This window comes from Cajanus cajan, chromosome 7 (genome assembly GCF_000230855.2).
Source record: "Cajanus cajan strain Asha chromosome 7, NIPB_CcT2T_4, whole genome shotgun sequence".
NCBI lineage: Eukaryota > Viridiplantae > Streptophyta > Magnoliopsida > Fabales > Fabaceae > Cajanus > Cajanus cajan.
Genome location: NC_138523.1, coordinates 18,410,503 through 18,432,268, shown reverse-complemented (window position 1 = coordinate 18,432,268; position 21,766 = coordinate 18,410,503). Strand labels below are relative to the sequence as shown.

The window sequence follows — 21,766 nt, the reverse complement described above, 5'->3', positions numbered from 1 at the left end:
ATAATTAAATAATCAAATATTTCTTATTTTAAGCAAAAAAATAACCCTATTTATATGTATTAAAATATATACATATTATAATGTGCTAACTCACTATAAATCATGTATTTTATAACGAATTAAAAAAATTAAATTAAATTAATGCCATGCACAAAAAGTATAGTCATTAAAAGCTTATTAGCACGTTCTATTTAATCTTTTTTATTACTTTTTTATTTAACTCGTTTAATACATAATAATAACCATCAATATATAATTAAAAAAATATGCACCAACAATGAAAATAGTCTTATACTGTTATTTAATAATAAATTATTATATATGGTAAATTTATTAACTTTTATAATAATTAGTTTAAAAGTCATACTAATAATATTTGTTATTGGTATTGACATTTTTTTTACATTATATTGACAATACATACCCTGAACAAAATAAAATTAAAGTCAAATAAAAATTAATATCAATTATTTTAATCATTTATTTTTCTTTAATTATACTAATTATTTAATTACCGAGTTGTATCGACTTTTACCAGTTACCACTATTTTATATTTCAAACCCTTCATTTAAAAATATAATATCTTTTATTGTCTAAATAATTCAATAATCGAATTACTTTTATTTTAAACAGTAAAATTTCTTGAATCTACTTTATATATATATATATATAATATCTTTTTTATAAAACATATAAACAATATATATATATATATATATATATATATATATATATATATATATATATATATATATATATATGAGGAGGGCTCAAACGATACCGGTGTAACTTTTACTAAGTGTTACACCGCTCAATAACTTTATATTAAATGTGAATTTTGTAAATCCAACCGTTAGATGGAAAGTTCATATATCTTAAATCATATATGTCAAATTTTGTTAAAATTGAACAACAACTTGAAGGTAATCAAAGTGTTCATATTTTAGTCTATTTTGAAATGTATATATTACGTCAATTTTGTTTTATGAGAATGAAGTATCAAATCATCTTAGATTAATATAAAATTTGATATATATGATCTAAGAGATATGAACTTTCAATCTAACGGTTAGATTTACAAAACTCATATTTAATATAAAGTTATTGAGCGGTGTAACACTTAGTTAAAGTTACACCGTTTGAACCCTCCTATATATATATATGAGCAAATCTGTTTTGAAAAAATAAAAACTATCGTCAGATTAATTTTAACAAAAAAATATACGTATGCCCATGTCCACTGCCCACCGGACAAAATTTGATTGGTTTTAATTATACTTTTTATACAAACCAACCCTACTCCACCTCATAAGCCAATTTAATTGGTGGAATTAATTTATTAATTTAAATGAAATAAAACAGTCACATCAATTGATATCGAAATCCTATTATACGTGAAAGAGAAACTTACTTGTAAAATATTCACGGAATCATATATAGAAAAGGATTGATCTAATAAAATTTATTATTGAGGAATTCGATCTAATTAAAAATTTGAGTTACAAGCTTGTAAAGGTGTTGTATTGCCAAGATATGTTTTGACTTAGTTTTAAATTAAATTTCATAATGCTTAGACAACACACAAACTTATTTAACCTTATTTTTGAGATCACATACTATCAGATAGGACTTTCCCTGAAAGCAATTCAACTGGTATATCATTCTGAAAAGTATATAATTATGCAAGTATTTTTAAAATGAGAAATAAGCCTTAGAAGACTATTGTTTCAGTCAAGAGTGCTAACCACATATTATTTACCATACTCTTCAACAAACTCATTTTCATTTAATTTTTATAAAAAAATGCTAGTAATATATACTCAGATACACTCTTTCAAACATTCTCTCTAATTGTTTGAAAATTAATTATTAAAAAACATAAATTTGATAAGTCTCGCACCTTTTTAGTTATTATCATCCTTTTTATTTATAATTTATTAAAAAATATAAAATTAAGAAAAAAGTCATTAAATAAAATGTAAATTATCTTATTAGCTTTAAACTAATTAAAAATATATATATATTTAAAAAAAGTGACTCAGAGAATGCGTTGGTAACATTTCTCATGAAGTAATTAAGTAACCTTTATTAATCAATCAAAATCCAAATTAAATCTGCCCTAGTTATTTCCTTGAAATTACATTAGCCTAACTTTGTCCCATATATAGTTATTGCCCCCTCTAGTCCAGTTTCTGCAATTGTGCCAGTTTTGAAATTTCTACACATTAAAATACTAGATTGGTTCCTTACACCAAACGAATCTTGTTGACTTGACTATAGTGCCATCAATATTCATTTATTTCTCTCTGGCATTCACTATTATTTCTCTCTCTCTCTCTCTTTCTTTTCATCATTATCTTTCTCTCCAAGTACTAAATAGATTAATTTCTCTCTTCTCTGAACTGGCATCGAACCTTTTGATATCTTTGTACGTATATCAACCTTTAGAACACATGTTCTTGTTATTTTGTTTTGTATCTTATAATAAGAGAAATAATTTTTCTTTCATTTTTTCTTTCGTTTATGCTTGCAGCTTGTGCCAGATGTACGTACCGGAATGGTGAATGAACCGACGACAAGTGCTGAATTTGAGAAATTCGCATGGAGAATCGATGATTTCCGCAACCAGAATGTAATGAAATTGCGTTCAAAGTCTTTCAAAATCCGAGGCTGTACATGGTACCTCAAAATGATCATTTTTCCGTAGTTCAGATTTTTTGTTTATTTTCAGATACCCACATTAACAAAAGTGAAAATAAGGCTTCAACAAGTTTAGATTATGTAGTGATTTGCTTACCTTTTTTAAAAAGAAAGAAAAATTGAACCGTATAATTTACTTTTATCTGTGCTATGAAGAGAGAAAGCCATGCATGACTAGGAGAAATTAATGACCTTAATTTGGATAAAAGTTAATGAAAGTTTTGTGTCTTCATCATGTTACAGGAAGATCCTTGTGTATCCACTGAGGAGAGACGTGAACCATTTTTCAGTCTATTTGATGGTTGGTGATTCTTTGCCACCGTATGGATGGAGTAGAAACACGTTTTTCAAGTTAGTTCTAGTTAATCAGGTGGATCGGAAGAAGTCAATTGAAAAATGTATACTTTCCGCTCTTAATTTTTTCTATTTTGACTAAGTTTTAATATTCTATTTTGAGATTTTTTTTTCCTTTGTAAATAAGTAAATTTCTCCAAAAATATTTTTAGAATTTAAAAATAGAAAGAAAATAATGAAATTATTTTTTTCTTATATATATAACCTAAAGTTAGCTTATATACACATATAAATTAATTTGTAAAATGTCTCTTTTATTAGTTTCTTTAATATCTTATTTTTAATTTACATATAAACTAGTTTAAATTTAAAAGAAAGATTTATTTTTGATTTTTCTTTCCAAAAGCTGTTTCTGGAAAAAAATTTATTCAACCAAATTCTATATCTGTGTCTTGATTCTTGATGTATATTTGTGATTTCAGTAACTCAACAAAAGTTCAATGGAGGACATCGTAGCTGGGGTTCATTTTTCTTGAATCTCAGTGATTTCCACGATCATAAACAAGGGTACCTTGTGAGGAACACATGCATCATTGAAGCACACATTTGTGTCTCCGATATAGCACAAAAGACTCTAGTTTACCCAAATTGTTCTCCAACCCATGATTCTCTACCAGGTGGTGGTCATGATCAAGCAACAGAATCATCCTCAGATGACAGAGACAGTAGCATTAGTCCCAGAACCTCAGGATCAAGTTCAGCAGAAGGAGAAGCTCGAGGTTTGACACTAAGGGAACTCATAGACTTGGAGAGTTTAGAGCCAGAAGAAGCAGCATTCATTCCACTCTTGGAAGAGGTTTGCATATGGCACCCTAACCTGATACAATGTCAGAAGAAAAGGAGTGTGAGGTTTAGACAATGGGCCTTCACATCTTTGGGCCAGGTTTTGCACTTCCTCAAGACTAAGAAGGTGAAGGACATGAGAGATGAGGACATAAAGTACCTTGATGGTTTGTGGAAGGAACTGGTGAAGTCCTCAGGGTTTGACCTGGCTTGGCTGCAGCCATATGTTGAATCAGCTTTGGGGTTGAAAGCTTACATGGAAAGAGCAAAGCAGCTGAAGAAACTTAAGGACAGTGTGGTTGGTTTGGAGATCAAGATGAAGAGGCTCAGGGGGGAACTGGCTAATGCTGAAAAGGAGTTTGACGTTGCAAGAAGAGGCTTGTCTGAAGTGAGAAGGGGTTTCAATGAGATGGATGTAAATGCTGCAATTGGTTATGCCATGTTTTAGGAGGATCTGTTTCTTATTTAACGAATCTTTCTTCTAATTTTGAAATAGGTCCAATCTTTTGAAGAAATTTTAATCAATAGTGAATAGAATATTAGAAATTGGGTGTGGATAGTATTTCTGTTTAGTCATATTGTTACATGTATGAATCTTAACTAGGTGTAGTGAAGAGCATGCATGCACAAGTTTCCATTTCTAGTTCTGTACGTACAAATTATGCTGAGACAGTACTGGCTTGGGTATATATATAGCTGATAATTTTTTTGTTAATTAAGTTAATTTTTATTGTAGATGTATATCTTTCTAATAAGGATGGTTAGTTAAGTTATGTTTAATTTTTCTTTTATAAGAAGGTGTATTTCCTTCTAATTAAGTACATTAGTTCTTATAAAAATAAAATGATATTTTTAATTGTAATTCCATGTATAAGAGAATTAAATTTTGACCCTTAGTTAAAGAATTAAAGTGCAGAACCACTTGATTTAATGACTTTTGGTTAATGATAAATTTACGCTGCATGTTTTTTTCTCTTCCTAATTCTATATTACAAATATTACCACTACTAGAAAAGTGTCATTTTTCTGTGAATTTTCTTGTAAAAAAATATTTGTAGAAATTTTTTGTAAATTTTCCTGCAAAAAAATATTCGGAAAATTTTTTTGCGAATTTTCCTACAAAAAAATATTCGCAGAAATTTTTTGCGAATTTATTTGCAAAAAATAACTTACAGATATTTCTTACAAATTTTGCTACAATTTTAATAATCATAGAAATTTTTTCCATGGTAAAAATTTGCAGGAAATATTGTAAGAATTTTATGTTGTTTCATGCAAATTTTCTTGCAAAAATAAATTCGCAAGTAATGTTTACTAAATGGTAGAAAAATTTTGCAGATAACTTTTCCTGCAAATTTTAATCCGCAGGAAAAATAAAAAAAATATTTAAATTTATAAATTTAATATTTTAAAAAAATTTCAAGTCCCACATCGATTGAAAATAAAACAACTAAAGAGTATATAAGTTGAGACAACACTTACCTTATAAGTTGATTTGTATGGTTGAGTGTTAAGCTTATAATCTACAATCTTAGAATTTAAAAGATTATGTATCACATGTTAGAGGCATGGAAACAAATGCTTCGAATGAATTCATTGTGAGCATTTGAAAGTTGAAGAATTATTGATAGAATTTATAGTAATTTTTTTAGTAAACAATATTCCTGCAGAATTTCTTGCAAAAAAAATCACAGGAAACTTTCCTGCAAATTTTTTTTGCAGGAAACTTTCCTGCAATTTTTTTCGCAAGAAATTTTGCAGGAAAATATCCTACGAATTTTAAAATTCGCAAAAATATATTATCCACGAAGGTATTACCTGCAGATAAAATTTCGCAGAAAAATTTGTAGGAACAACGTTTCCTGCAAATTTTTCATAAAAATTCGCAGGAAAAGTCGCATGTAATAAGAGAGATTCTAGTAGTGTACGTGACTAATAATGAGTTTAATTATAAGACATTATTAAAGAAAAGATTTAATTTATATACTATCATCATACTATAAATTATTTTAAATATGACTGTTAAATTAATAATTATAAAAACTGATTATTTTAAATTATATATGTATATATGGCAATTCATGATTTGATGATAAACATTTATATTTCAATTAAATTTATAGTGAACCTGTGATCACTCTTTTTTTCCTTTCATTATTGTTTGTGGAGGATTTCGTTCGTAGGTTCTTTTTGTTCGAACTAGCACGAGTTCACGTTTCAATTTATGCGTGTTCGTGACATGACAGAATCGAAGACTTTCCGTGAAAGAATAAATTCGTACAAGCAACGAATAAAGTTAAATTAGGGTGTTGTTACAACACGTCAGAAGATCTATGCTCATTGTTTCGAGCACTTCAGAAGATCTATGCTGGTTTGGCACATCAGAAGATCTATGCTCACTATTTCGAGCACGTCAGAAGATCTATGCCAGTTTTAGCACTTCAGAAGATCTATGCTTGTTTCAGCACATCAGAAGATCTATGCTAATTGTACAATCAAATTCATGCATATAAGAATTAACGTGAATTGAACAGATGACATGTATATTGACTGCAGAAATCATATTCTTCATTAAATGGTAACAGAATTACAATTCGTAAGGATAACGAAACATGTTCAAAATGACTAACACTACACTAGACTAGATTATGCTATGCTACGCTACTCCTAAAAAAGGAAAAGAAAAGTGGTCGAGAAATCGTACCCAAAGCTATCTCGTATGCACAGTATGCCTTATGCGCCGGCTGCGGAGTGCGTGTGAGGTATACTGTGCATACGAGACAGCTTTGGGTACGATTTGTCGACCACTTTTCTTTTCCTTTTTTAGGAGTAGCGTAGCATAGCATAATCTAGTCTAGTGTAGTGTTAGTCATTCTGAACATGTTTCATTATCCTTACGAATTGTAATTCTGTTACCATTTAATGAAGGATATGATTTCTGCAGTCAATATACATGTCATCTGTTCAATTCACGTTAATTCTTATATGCATGAATTTGATTGTACTATTAGCATAGATCTTCTGATGTGCTGAAACAAGCATAGATCTTCTGAAGTGCTAAAACTGGCATAAATCTTCTGACGTGCTCGAAATAGTGAGCATAGATCTTCTGATGTGCCAAACCAGCATAGATCTTCTGAAGTGCTCGAAACAATGAGCATAGATCTTCTGACGTGCTGTAACAACACCCTAATTTAACTCTATTCGGTGCTTGTACGAATTTATTCTTTCACGGAAAGTCTTCGATTCTGTCATGTCACGAACACGCATAAATTGAAACGTGAACTCGTGCTAGTTTGAACAAAAAGAACCTACGAACGAAATCCTCCACAAACAAATTGGCACGCCCGGTGGGACTCGTTTAGTGAGATTAATCGTACTAAGTGAACTAGTTTTGTGTGTGTTTAATTTTTATGAGACTTAGAAGTGGTAGAACTATGTCTACATCCAGTAGAAGAGATGCGCTTAATGAAGAACAGGGTAATGGAGAAAATCGGAATAAAAATCAAGAAAATGTGCCAAATGAGACCAGGGGGGCAATGTCTCCACCTCTTGTAAATATTCCGAACTCTGCGGGATTTCTGAGTGCGTCACAAGAAATGGTGAACGCTACCCGCGAATACCCATGGGGGATGCCTCCGAATTGGAGAAGTACCCAGCCCACGAGCGTAGAAATGCCAATACCATATTCTGGGCACAATCCTCAAATGCAAATATCATCATATGGGTATAATGCAGCCCCAAATGGGATGGGTTTTATCATGCACGATCCTCACCAGCATGTTGGCACAAGCCAAGAAGGGTCGTTGGTTCGACAAAGTAATTATATACCCACGGGTATAAGCAATGAAGCCATGATAGCCCTTCGAAAACAAATGGATCATAGTAACCACGATATAGTGAATTTGTTGTCTACACAAATGCACAACATACTCACACCCCTATACGAGCTGATGGGCAAAATAGGAGATAAAATTAATGATAATCGGCTCTCGAGAGATACGAGTGTAAATCTGAACGGCCTTGAAAATCCAACCGTCAATGAGACGAATATTCGAGAGATTAGAAATCGTATCAATCTCAATCAAGGGGGACCTCTGAGAAATTTCGAGGAAAATTTAGATCATATAGTCGAGAGGGTACTGAATAGGCACGGATTTGAAACGGGGCGAAATGAGCACCCATACTTTCTATCTGCCTTTCCTGACTATATTACCCAATCTGAGCTACCTAGGGGGATGAAAGTCCCAAAATTCTCAAAATTTTCAGGAGAGTTAGGTGAATCCACCGTAGAACACATAGCGAGATATCTAGTCGAGTGTGGAGACCTAGTGGGTAATGAATATTTGAAAATGAAATATTTTCCAAGTTCACTAACCAAACATGCTTTTACGTGGTTTACGACTTTTCCACCTAATTCGATTATTACTTGTGCACAACTAGAGAGGAGTTTCCACAAAAACATTTTTCGAGAGGAAACCAAGGTGAGCATAGTTGATTTGATGAATATAAAGAGGCAACATCATGAGACATTGGACGGATATTTGAATAGATTTAGACAATTAAAGTCTCGATGTTACACGAATATTCCAGAGCATGAGTTGGTAAAAATCGCAGCCACTGGGTTGGATTTTTCGATTCGAAAGAAACTTGTAAATGAACAATTAAGAGACATGGCTCAACTAGCAGAAAAAGTGAGACAAATTGAACAAATTCGAGCAGAGAAAGAAAGGTTGAGAAAATTTGACAAGTTTGTTCGAAAAGAAAAAGTGGCGTATTTAGACAATATGGACTTTAACGATGATAATTTTGAATGTCTAAATGAAGAAATGGAAGTGAACTTAGCTGAATTACAACTCGGGCCAACCTATCAATGCCAATTATTAAAGCCTAGGGAAAATAATATAGAGGCCGGATCGAATAGAAAATATAGTTTCGATATTACAAAAGCTAATAAAATATTCGATATTTTACTGAAAGATAAGCAAATTATACTTCCAAAAAATCATAAAATCCCTCCTTTTGAAAAAAGAAAAGGGACAACATTTTGTAAGTATCACAACATGTATGGTCACTAGACTAACAATTGTGTACGTTTCAGGGACATGATCGAGAAAGCGATTACTGATGGTCTCTTGGCTTTCGAGGAGAAAGAAATGAAAGTTGATACTGATCCATTCGCTGCACAAGCAGGATATGTGGAACCTCTCCCTATGGGGATCAATGTGCTTGAAATTAATATGGTTGACCTGGTTGTGAACGAAGAGGAAGTTTTCGAACCTATTTCGGATGAAAAATTGGAGGAGCTCTTAGAGGAGATCGTGAAAGAACAAGAACCCATTTATCCGAAAGAGGGGGACAATTTTCTTGATTTCCTTTTGAAGAAGAAAGATGATGATCGGGAAGTTACGCTTTGCCCGACATGTAGCGCTGTGTTCGATAGATCAGCGGCTAAGGCTTTCGAGAAATCTGAACTTATGAAGAATTACAAAGCTGAGAAGGCTCGAGGAAAGTCGAAAATGAACACTGGCATAGTGATGCGTCAAGTTCACATGCCACAAGGCAATGCTCCTATGGCTCCCATCGGAAAGATGGAGATGTACAACTCCTCCCGAGTTGGTAATACATACCTGCCAAATGCGCATGTTCCCATTGGGAAGTAGACTTCTCCACAAAGGCCCAATGTTGGAATGGGTCGAGGAAAGCAAATTGTGAACTACTCGAAAAACCCATTTTCTGGAGGCCCCCGATTCGGGTCAAACATGCAAGGAGGTGCTGGAAGAGGAATTAAATATCCTTTTAATGGCCTTACCAAGACTCAATGGAGAAGGCAACAGAGAATGAGAAAGGCAACTTTCGAGGGACACAAAGGTAATCAGTTTTCGATTCCTTTACCTTACGAAGGTGGGGTATCTAAGAAATTCGCAAAGGATGAGGAAGATTTGATCACGGATTGTTTTGAAAGTGGTTTTAAGGACTCTCTCGAAGATATTTGCGGAGTGGTATCAATCTTACCTTCCGAATATGCTGAAGCAATGGAATCTGTGAATGAACAGGAAGACATACACTGTGAAGATTTTTTCGGTGACCCCAACTATGAGTCAAAAATAGTATGGGTGAATCAAATATCTCGAGTCATTCCAAGGTTCAATTCAGCAGTGTTCGATTCACCTACCCCAAAAATGAAGGACCATCTGAAACCTTTATTGTTGACCCTTATGATCGAAGGAATTGAAGTCAACAAAGTCTTGGTGGATGGAGGTGCTGCTATAAACATACTCCCACAGACATTACTGAAACGTTTTGGGAAAACTTTGGCAGATCTGAAACCTCACAATATCCTTATTTCTGATTATGCTGGAAAATCGTCTCAACCAGAAGGGATGATATTGTTAAATGTGCAAATTGGTAGTGTGAGAAGGACCACGATGTTTATTGTCACTCCCTCGAAAGCTAACTTTAATGTGCTACTAGGAAGAGAATGGATCCACGGAATGGGGGCAGTACCTTCGACAGTGCACCAGAAAATATTTTTCTGGAATGATGACGAACAGTTGGAAGTGTTGGATGCAGATCAGAAAGAGTATGAGACGGGAATGTATTTCGCGGATCAACAAATTACTGCATTCGCGAGAACTAAGCCTTTCGATGCCACAGACCCAGATGTCTTGGAGGCTGAAGAGGGTGTTAAGAAGACTTTCTGTTGGGATGTTCGAAGAGGATTTGTTATCCAGAGAGCCGAAATTGAGTCAGCTCAAGTGCAAGAATGATGAGACTAGATCCTTGTTCGAGCTTCTTAGCTCGAATTTTGGCCTACATGGCTGAGAGAACGGCCAATGAGGCCGAGGAAGGTAGTGAAGTCGAAAGAGCCCAAGGGGGCATGCATTCGATGAATATCGAAACTATAACGGCTCTGCAGGCCGACAAAAAAGCAAAAAATCAAAAAGAGGTAATCGAAATAGCTGCGAAAGAGTCTCCAAGAGTAAGACTCGAGGATGAGCAGAAAAAGGATTTAGAAGGAATCGAAGAAAGACTTGATTGTGTCTTTGACGATGCTCCTCTAGGATTTGAGAAAATGGAAAATGATGGGCTTAAAGTGGAATCTCAGGATCCTCTTGAGGAAGTCAATCTGGGTACAGTCGAAAAGAGGAGAATCACCTATGTTAGTAAACTAGCGGAGAAGAGTGTTAAAGAGCAAATTGTGCAGGTCCTGCACGAATATAAAGATTGCTTCGCTTGGGACTATGAAGAAATGCCTGGTTTGGATCGAAATTTGGTAGAACATAGGTTGCCTATGATTTTGGGAAAGAAACCAGTGAAACAAAGCCCACGAAGGTTTGCTCCGTAGGTGATCGAAAAGATCAAAGAAGAAATCGAGAGGCTACTGAAGGCCAAATTCGTTCGTACTTCGAGGTATGCTGATTGGGTATCAAACATTGTGCCTGTTATAAAAAAGAATGGAAAAATGAGGGTATGTATCCATTTTCGAGATTTGAATGCAGCCACGCCTAAGGATGCATATCCCATGCCTATTGCAGAAACAATGATTGATGCTGTCGCAGGTAATGAAATTTTAAGTTTATTAGATGGATATTCTGGGTACAACCAGATTTATATTGCTAAAAATGATGTGTCGAAAACTGCCTTTAGATGCCCAGGTGCCTTGGGAACTTACGAATGGGTAGTAATGCCTTTTGGCTTGAAAAATGCTGGTGCAACATATCAAAGAGAAATGAACTTAATTTTTCATGACTTGATCGAAAAATTCATGCAGGTTTATATTGATGACATAGTGATTGGATCGAAACGAAAAATAGATCACATACAACACCTGAAATTGTCTTTCGAGAGAATGAGGAAACATGGGCTGAAAATGAATCCATTGAAATGTGCTTTCGGTGTTTTAGCGGGGGATTTCCTAGGGTTCGTCGTACACCAGAAAGGCATTGAAATAGATAAGAACAAGACTCGAGCCATCATGGAAACTAAGCCTCCTTCGAATAAGAAGGAGTTGCAGTCTTTGTTAGGTAAGATAAATTTCCTTCGAAGATTTATTTCGAATTTATCAGGAAAGACTAAGGTGTTTTCCCCTTTGTTACGATTGAAAAAGGAGGAAGAATTTCAATGGGACGAAAATCATCAAAAGGCATTTGAGGAGATCAAGAATTATTTGATCAACCCTCCAGTGATGGTGCCACCCTCTGAAGGAGGAAAGCTAAAATTGTATGTCTCGGCCAATGATTCAACTATTGCGGGCATGTTGTCGCAAGATGAAAAAAATGGCATCGAGAGAGCCATTTATTACATCAGTAGGATGTTAGTCGAGGCAGAAATCAGATATACTCCTTTGGAGAAGTTATGTCTGAGTTTGTATTATGCTTGTACAAAGCTGAAGCATTATATTAAACCTTATGATGTATCTGTGTTCTGTCGAAATAATGTGATTAAATATATGTTATCTAAACCTATCCTGCACTCTCGAGTTGGGAAATGGGATCTTGCATTGACCGAGTATTCGTTAACGTTTGTTCCCCTCAAAGCCACAAAAGGACAAGTAATCGCTGATTTTCTCGTGGATCACTCGAATTTAAATGAACGGGTTAATTATTTAACCATGAAATCATGGGAATTATTTTTCGATGGATCGAAACACGAGTTAGGAGCAGGAATCGGATTACTGATTATTTCACCGGGTGGGATTCCCACCAAATTCTTATTGAGAACGAAATCCGAATGCTCGAATAATGAAACTGAATACGAAGCATTGATTACTGGGCTAAAATTGCTTAAGGACTTGGGGGCAAGGAACATAATCATTCGAGGTGACCTGCAACTCGTGATTAAACAGTTAACTCGAGAATATAAATGCATGAATGAAAAGTTACTCGAATGCAATTCTCGAGCTACAGCTTTGTTAAATTCATTCGATGAGGTCCAATTAGAACATATTTCTCGTAACGAGAACAAAATTGCGAATGAACTAGCTCAGATTGCATTCGGGTACAAGATAAGCAGGGAATGTCTCGAATCTCTGGTTTGTATAAGGAATGAGTTGAGTGACGAGCACAAATGCCTCACCATTGACACCTCAACCATTTAGGACTGGAGGAATGAGCTAATCGAATATCTGCAAAGTCCAAATTCGCAAGCTAAACGAAAAGTTAAATATCGAGCTCTCAATTATGTGATATTGAATGATGAACTGTTCAAGAGAGGTTTCGATGGAGTTCTGTTTATGTGCCTCGGAAATCATGAGAGCTACATAGCCATGGCAGAGGTACATGAAGGGATTTGTGGTGCCCATCAAGCGGGGGAGAAGATGAAATGGACTTTGTCCAGAAAAGGATATTTTTGGCCAAGCATGTTCAAAGATTGTATCGAATTTGCAAAGGGTTGCGAAGAATGCCAGAATCATGGCCCAATACATAGAGTACCAGCAACCGAGTTGCATACGATTGTTAAACCATGGCCTTTTCGAGGTTGGGCAATTGATGTAATTGGCCAGATTCATCCTCCGTCAGCAAAAAACCACAAGTACATAATCGTGGCCATCGATTATTTTACGAAATGGGTGGAAGCAATTCCTATAAAAGAGGTTGACCAGAAAGAAGTGATAAATTTTATTGAAGACCATATTATATTTCGATTCGGGATACCCCAGACAATAACTACAGATCAAGGAACGGTGTTCACAGGTCGAAAAGTGGTCCAGTATGCCCAGTCGAGAGGAATCAAAATGATTACTTCGACACCCTACTATGCACAAGCTAACGGCCAAGTCGAGGCTGCTAACAAAGTGATCATAGCGTTGATCAAAAAACATATTTTGGGGAAACCTCGAAATTGGCATGAAACATTGCTACAAATATTGTGGGCTTACAGAAATTCACCTAGGAATGCCATCCAAACTACGCCATACAAGTTGGTGTATGGTCACAAAGCAATTTTGCCTATTGATATCAATTTGCAATCCATTCATGTGCAAAGGCAAAATGAGTAACCAGTCGAGGATTATTGGAATTTAATATACGATGAACTAATTCGACTGGATGACGAGAGAATGACAGCCATGCAAAGTGTCATTCATCAAAAAGAAAAAATAGCTCGAGTTTATAACAAAAAGGTCAAGAGCAAACAATTTTCGAGTGGAGACTTAGTCCTAAAAGTTATCCTCCCAATGGACCAAAAGTCTCGAGATCGGGGTAAATGGACCTATAATTGGGAAGGACCATTCATTATCGAAAGAATCTACTCGAACAATGCATACTTGATCAAAGAATTAAATTCGAGAAATGCAAGTAAAGTAATCAACGGAAAATACTTGAAGAAATTTCATGAAAGTAGCATGTACTGAGACGAGTGTTCCAAGAGACAAGCAAAGCGATAAAGGTACAAGCGGATAAATATTAAATTATAAATAGGCATCTCGCAGGTTCTCGATCACTTGCAGAATTTGGATTTGAGTGCTTTATATGCCTGGTAGGCTTGATCGAGACTTTGCTTCCGCGAAGCACATAATACCTCCAATCTTCTCTTTTGATCCAACGACTTTGAAAGTCGAAGAGAGATGCCTTTCCCTTCATCCCACAAACCTTTTTGCTTCATCATAATCTCTTGTCTTTGAAGCTTCAAATCAGCATGTTTGGACTTGATCGAGTCAAGTTCTCGTTGTAGGGAAGCAAGGGTACGCTCCGTATCTTCCTCAGATTGCTTGAGCTTCATCAGTTCGAGAACTATCCGAGAAGTGGATTCCTTGATTGAAAGAAGTTCAGTCTTGAGCTTTTCCAATTTGGTTCGATCCTCTTCCGTATCAGCCTTGAGCTGGACCATCTTCTGATTCGAAGTAGACCACTTCGTGTGCAATTCGGAGGCCGCAACAAAGGTATGCACATATTCATTCAGCTCTACGGTTACCTTCGGAGGAAGATCGGGATACGAATTGAGATCATCAACCATCCGCTCGATCTCCAGTTTGAACTGAGGGTCCAGGAGAGCTTGGTCAAGATGATCCACATAAGCTTTCGAACGAAATGAGGATAATAAAGGTTGGAAACTCGCCACGGTTTCTTGGGTCTTCCCCGAAGTCAAAGTCCCACTAGTCCAATTCTCCAAGACCTCGAAAATGTCATCTTGAGCAGCTTCGTCATCAAAGAAGCTTATGAGGTCTATGTCGCCAGGGGGAATGGAAGCTAGCAAAGTATCGGAAAGGGCTGCGTTAGTCGAACTCGCAGGTTGACCGGAAGGATGAATTTGTTGGTCCTCAGAAGTTACATCTAGACATGCACAAAAAGGATATGTTAGTGAGAAAATATTTTTTGGTGGAGTACCAGAATGTCCGAGAATCACATACCTTGTCCAGAGGACACCCCTGTGTCAAAATTAAAGGAAGGTGCATCACCTTGCACAGGACCAGGAGGGGGAGATGCAATAGTTGACACAGTGACAGGAATGGTGGCCGTAAGAACATTGGATGAAACCACCTATCATGAAAAAGTATTGTGACATTGCACCAGTTCGAGAGCAATCAGAAAAATGAGAAATCGAAAGTCAACAGAACTTACCTCAGGACGTTCAGGAGAGACTGATTCACGAATCTCGATAACATCTCGAGAAAATGGAGCAGCAGTAGGAGAAGTGGGGGCACTTCGAGGGCTCTCAGAAGAAGATTCAGATACCTTTGAATCCACCTTTTTCTGGAAAGGGGAGTAATTATGACAGAGGATAAAATCAAGTCGAGAGAAGAAAGAATGAAGATTTAGAAAGTGAACACTTTACCTGGGCAGGGGATTTCATTGCATCCTTCATAAGCTTCTCAGTGGGAACTTTCGGCCTAGGGACAGACCTAGTCGAAATTTCTTTTTGTTTCCCTTTGTCTCGGGAAGATCTCCGAGTGGTTGAAACCTGAAAGAGGAAAAAAGATCAGTATAACATTCGAAGAATGATTTCGAGTGTGTTCAGAAAGATAACTTACAGATTGCTCACTTTGAGAGTCCGAACGAAGTTTTTTCTTAGGAACTTCAGCTTCCTACAAAGACAAAGTACGCATGCGTGAGCAGTCATAAAATTAATACAATACTGAAAGAAGGAACATCTTTAGTATTCTTACCTTCGAGCGAGACCGAAGTCTGTCAGAAAGGGTTTTTCGTTTTCGAGGCTTCAACGAAGTGTCATCTTCGTCCTCCTCTGAAGCTGTCTCCCGGTGTTGAGTACCCTCTTGATGTTGAGGAACTTTTTGGGCAACAACAGCTAAATGCGAAAAAGTGAACATGAGTGGAGATGTGGAATTTGAGCCCAACACAAAAAGAAAAGGGGCAAAGCTCAATTACCAGGATAGGCAACGGTGTTGTCAACCCAGCATAAAGGCCATTGTTTATCCCTGGGAAAATCATACACAGAACATCTCGTGCTCGTCACTCGATCCTTAACAGGAAGGTTCTTGTTGTCCTCATATGAAGGATCAAGGGTTCTCACCCAAGGAGGATAATCAAGACGTTTCACAAGGCCGAAAAGGGCATTGGGAAGAGGAGGTATATCCTTAGGACAAAACTTTGCAAAAAGAGGTGTTGGTCTAAGTTGACAAAGCCCGAATTGACGGGCAAAGATTTGAGGTTGATAGGGATAAACCCTCACATCCCTTTGTTTCATGCCAGTAAAGACGAGATCCCAAGATAGAAACCCCATCCAGACCTCGATCATCTCCTAGGAAATCTGCCCTACCTAATTGTTGCCAATTAACCAGGAAGGCCCTACCAAATCAGAACGGATAAAAAGAGCTAGATCACTCGAGAACTCTTCAAATTCAAGAATAGCCTGGACATAACGAGCAAAACCATCAACAGATTTCTTCTTGGGAGTCAAAGAGGTTAAGCGAGCGCCCTCGAGAGAATACTGAATGGAGGCTTGGAGAGGAAGGAGTTTTAGTTTCTTCTCGAAAATGGCATTAAGCCATAATTGCAAAAGCCAAAGTGGCCCTGTGAGGTTTCGAGGCTTCATCGAGACAGTTATAGAAAGAGGCGAGTAGCAACTTGCTCAAGCAAATCTTTTTCTTCAGATGCAAAGCTTGGGCAAGAGCGTAATAGTACTTGGGAACTTGCAGATAAAGGGTGTAAAAGACACAAGCAGATAACCAATAGAGTAAAAAGGCAATGTGCTCAAAATCAGTAATAGGAGTACCTTCTATGCCATGATAGGCACTGACGAAGGCATTGGAATCTCTTCTTCGAGAGTGTCAGGAAGATAGCGGTCCCCCAGGGGTTTCAATCCCGTGATGGCAGCAATATCCAAAAGAGTGGGGTAGACAAAACCACAAGGAAATTCGAAAGCACGAGTTTCCCGGTTCCAAAAGAAAACAGCAGAACAACATCTGAGGATCAAAAATGTTCAGGTCGTATTTCGATAACTGAACGAAATCGAAAATTCTAGCTTCCTTCCAAATAGATTGCTGCGAAGCCTCAACACGTTCCAACCATTGAATGTGTTTGTCCTTAGGAGGAGGAAAAGCCCGAAACATTCGCGCGATATCCGAAAAAAGGGACAGATCGATGGTTGGAGAATAGACGAAAGGGATAATAGAATCATCTTCCGGAAGCAAATCATTATGAGGCTTCTTCTTGCTCGGATTCGAAAAGGGGCCTAGAAAAGCATGCATTGATCCGTTTGAAAGTGAAAAATGGAGAAGTACCTGTGATTGGAAGATTTTGAGACTGGCTTCCTCCATGCCAGGGATAGGAACGAATGGGTCAGCCCCTTCGCGCAGATGGGAAATAGTTGCATTCTCCGTCAGCAAAGGAACGGAGGAAGTAGGCACTACTACAAAAGCACTGTTCTACATCGGTTCTGGAAGGTAATCTACATCGGTTATAAAACCGATGTAGAATAGAGCGATGTAGATTTGCGTTTAAATCTACATCGGTTGTCAAAAAACCGATGTAGATTTGCGTTCAAATCTACATCGGTTGTAGACAAAACCGATGTAGATTTGAACGTAAATCTACATCGGTTCTACCTTAAACCGATGTAAATTGCATTTTTAAAAAAAAATCAATTATTTTTTTAGATTCTTTCTGAGTTACCTGTATAAACATATTTCATTCATAGTATAATTTCAAAATCTAATTGTTGAGTTCCAATTCCCTCAATTAGAGGTTATCAGATACAATAACTACTCTAATGAAGCTATAACTTTGAATTCCATTTTATTCCTAAATAACTGTATTGAATAAGAGAAATCTTAAATAATTGTATTGAATGAGAGAAATCTTAAAAATAGGAAAGTCAACATATTGAGCTAAAACTAAACAGGGGCAATCTCATCTCATCAAGGAAATCATGTGATTTTTCTCAAATTTTTATAAACACCATTGATGTGTCAAAATTAGTTCCCATGAAACAGGATGTTTTCAAAAATCGGTCCCGATTCATACTCTTCAAAAATCTTAAAAATAGGGTGCACATTTGTTCTATAATAATTAGGAGATTTGTTCCGTAATTAGGACAGATTTGGATGATTTGATTTGTACAGTTTTTTTTCCCTTATTTCCTTAATTAGGAGACTAGTAGTATATATAAATGTATTTTGAGGAATTTTTAATTATAGCTGATTATTACAGTTTTTATTTCCTTAATTATAGCTAATTTGTACAGTTTTTTATTTCCTTATTTCCTTAATTAGGAAACTTCTAAATAAATCTCTAGTTATCGATTAACTTTTAATTTTGAGGAAAGTTTCCATTTCATTAAGTTCATAAATAGGCAAAACAGGGAAATAAAAAAAGGAAACAAATAATAGGCAATTCTTATAATTAAATAGGAATCCCTATAAATCAGTAACAATAATAAAGAATAAATCGTAGATCCTAATCCCTGAAATTCTGCAACATAATAATATCCCATAAATTTTGGGATTTCTATCCAACAGTGATTATTCTGTTAAATTTTTTTGTTTATAACTATTCTGTTAAATATATTGTTATTACTATAATTATGTAAATTTAAAGGTTTTTTTATGCATATATTATATAGAAATATAATTTTACATTTTAGGCAAAAAATATAGGATCTTACAACCCTCGGTTTCAATTTTTTCTCCCCTTCCTGATCTTAGGTAAAATCTCAATTTTAACAACATTGCTTTTGAGATTTTGCATAACTGACAGATAAGTTCTCATGACAAACATCAAATTAATGAATCATCTATAGTTTCCACGACAAAATGGAAATCAAAGGTCCAATAATTAGAGTATGAAGTTCAAACATTTTGCAAAACAAAAAATCTGATCCATTAATATAGTACCGTGGACTGTAGAAAACATGAAACATGCTTTTCGCGAATATAGCATTGGCCACAGAAGAAAGGAAATTGGGATAATAACTCTGGCTACCAACAATTGATTCAAGAAGACCATTTCTTGGTCGAGCAGCTTTTCGGATTCCCAATCTCAATTCTCCATTTTCACCCCTACAAACAAATTAATGACCAATAAGAAACAAACATTATAATGATTTTATTATCAATCATTTTCCATGCTTCCAAATTTTGGCAAGACAAATTCTAGATCCCCGAGAACCAAAAATGTCACTATGCTAATTTGGTACTTCACTGTCACTATGACAAGAAGCTTCCTTAATATTAACATCAACAATGAATGTTTACTAATCATTCCAATAAAAGAACAAATTAACAGTGATTGCTAGAACAGTATAGGAAAAACAAACATATCAATACCAATGAAAACAATATCCTATTTGAACATGTATACACACCTTAGAAACAGAACTGCATCTCCAGAAACGAGATTCTTTTGGTTAACAAAGATACTCCAGCCAGTAGTGAGCAGATGCCGCCTTGGCTGACCTGACAAAAAGTTACCACATGGACTTTTTGTATCATTTATGTCAATCAATATGTGATTATGAAGCCAGCAACACTAACTTTTTCATTTATTTTTTCAATTACCTCTGTAAATATGTCTAAATTTCCATTCCACACCATGCAGGTCTTTGGCAACAAGCTCTTGAGAGGGTCTCTGCTGCTTATAATCCTGTAGTGAGCACAAAAGCAATTCATCATTCTCAAGGAGACAAAGAATTCAAAACTCTTGAAAAATTTAGTTGTAGAACTTATGAGTGCAAAGTAGAGCATGGTGTCACACCAAAGAAGGAAAACAGTCTTCAGCAGCTCTGCGAGGGACTGAGAACCCCCCATGAGTGCTGGTGTCTAAGGCTGTAAGCGTTTTGCAAAACATGTGAGGTGTTGACTTGGCAGGTGTTGTTTCATTTCCCTGTTCATCTGCTCTCAATTCCTCACGATCTTTCCCCTCCAAATACAATCCTGCCAACTGAACACAACCCAAGATTTCAAGCACTCCCCTTGTACTACAAACAATGCTCAAAATAATATGAATTTCTCTACTTTAACAGAAGCAAAATAAGGTTTGAACAGCCACAAATGTTAGTCATGTTGCATATCAGCTTCAACAGCCAGCACCACAAGAGTTGTTACAAAGGAGAAAACAAACCTTTGCCAAGTAAAGATTGCGGTGGTCATGAACCTCATTTTTTGCTTTCTCCAAACATCACCGCGTAAAATTAAAAACAAGAGAATCACACAATTGAAGAGTAATAAGAAAAATTAGGTCAGTGGCATGAGGGAAGTAACCTTCGTTGCCGAGAGTGGATTGTTGTTTGGGGTGTTTCAAGATGGAGAGGCCGTGCTTGAGAACTTTCTCGGAACGGTGAACCTTGAGCTTCCTGACAAGGCAGAGGTAGTCCCACGCGCCGCCAACGGCAGTAGCACAATGCCCATAGCCTCCTCACTCCCAACAGCAATCTTAACCCCCGAATTGTGGAGCGTGGGGAGTTCGTGCTCGGTGACGTCTGCGTCGTCGAATTGGAATGCATGAGGGTTTGAATTTAGGGTTTGGGAAATGAGGAGGGGAATGCGGGAGGGGGCATTGGAGAGGAGGAGGTTGTTGAGGAGGACGAGGAGGAAGGCGCAGGATTCGTGTAGGGTTAGAAAATCGGGGATAGTGATGCGGTGGTTGAATGAAGTGGTTGGAGTGGTGTTGGACGAGGAGAGTCTATCGAGCGCGGTGGAGTCGATACGCATTTGAGAGCGGGAGCGACGGCGAAGACAGAGGAGGAAGCACTTGAGCTCTCCGTGGTTGCTCGCGGCGGCTGGGACGTTGCTGAGTGAAAGGCTTTAACCTAGCGTGGTCGCGGGGTACATATCAGGGGCTCACTTCTACATCGGTCATAATAAAAACCGATGTAGAATGGCTCATATTTACATCGTTTCTCCTCCTAACCGATGTAAATATGTTTACATTTTCTATTTATTTACAAGTTTGCCACCGCGTTTATGATTTACATCGGTTATAGTAAAACCGATGTAAATTTAGCGATGTAAAAGAGTGTTTTTGTAGTAGTGAGGGGAAACCGTCGAAGTAGCGGGTGTAGCCGTAGATGCGGACGCAGTGGAAGTGGCCATGGAAGCCGGACGAAGGTAAAGAGTTCCAAGGGAGATGAATGAGTAAGGGTTAGAAAATAGTAAAACGTACTCAAATGGACGAAGTGAAAGGCTATACGAAAGAGCAAAATGGGCCAAAAGTGCAGTAAAAGCCCGCTGTGAAATTCAAAAAGGGGAATTCAAATTTTTGGGTAACCGAAAATATTCACTAACAGACAAAATTTGAAATCACGTCAGCGTATCCCAGAGAAGCGGAATCAGTGCCGCCAAATTTATTGTAGCAGGTACGAAAAGGAGAAAGTTGGAATTAATAATGTCAAGGGCATTTAATTCTCGCGAGACGCACGTGGCTATAAGGTCTTATCATGAAAAACATTCGTTCTCAGTTACTTCGAAGCAAATGTTTTCCAGGGGGCATTTGTTAGTACTAGAAAATGAATTCGGAGACACTCGAAATACAG

General features: G+C 36.5%; 1 protein-coding gene and 1 long non-coding RNA gene across 2 annotated transcripts; one reads left to right on the top strand and one right to left on the bottom strand.

The window, feature by feature from the left end:
- Positions 1 to 2,208: 2,208 nt before the first annotated feature.
- Positions 2,209 to 4,553, top strand: LOC109795092 (MATH domain and coiled-coil domain-containing protein At3g58280). Its single transcript, XM_020354508.3, has 4 exons — positions 2,209 to 2,429; positions 2,535 to 2,680; positions 2,945 to 3,099; positions 3,478 to 4,553. The coding sequence occupies exons 2-4, from the start codon at positions 2,559 to 2,561 to the stop codon at positions 4,284 to 4,286; spliced, it is 1,086 nt and encodes a 361-aa protein (XP_020210097.1). The 5' UTR covers positions 2,209 to 2,429; positions 2,535 to 2,558; the 3' UTR covers positions 4,287 to 4,553.
- Positions 4,554 to 18,277: 13,724 nt separating this feature from the next.
- LOC145950124 (uncharacterized) lies at positions 18,278 to 20,203 on the bottom strand. The gene is made up of 3 exons (XR_014428223.1): positions 19,794 to 20,203; positions 19,601 to 19,691; positions 18,278 to 19,295 (listed from the first exon to the last, which is right to left on the bottom strand). It is a non-coding gene; the product is annotated as an uncharacterized LOC145950124 (long non-coding RNA).
- Between the last annotated feature and the right edge of the window lie 1,563 nt (positions 20,204 to 21,766).

Excerpts from the sequence above, each read along its gene's own strand:
- LOC109795092 (XM_020354508.3), top strand. The coding sequence starts at position 2,559 with ATGGTGAATGAACCGACGACAAGTGCTGAATTTGAGAAATTCGCATGG. Across the intron at positions 2,681-2,944 it reads AAAATCCGAGGCTGTACATG|GAAGATCCTTGTGTATCCAC; the intron begins GTACCTCAAAAT and ends ATCATGTTACAG. Across the intron at positions 3,100-3,477 it reads GAAGAAGTCAATTGAAAAAT|TAACTCAACAAAAGTTCAAT; the intron begins GTATACTTTCCG and ends TTGTGATTTCAG.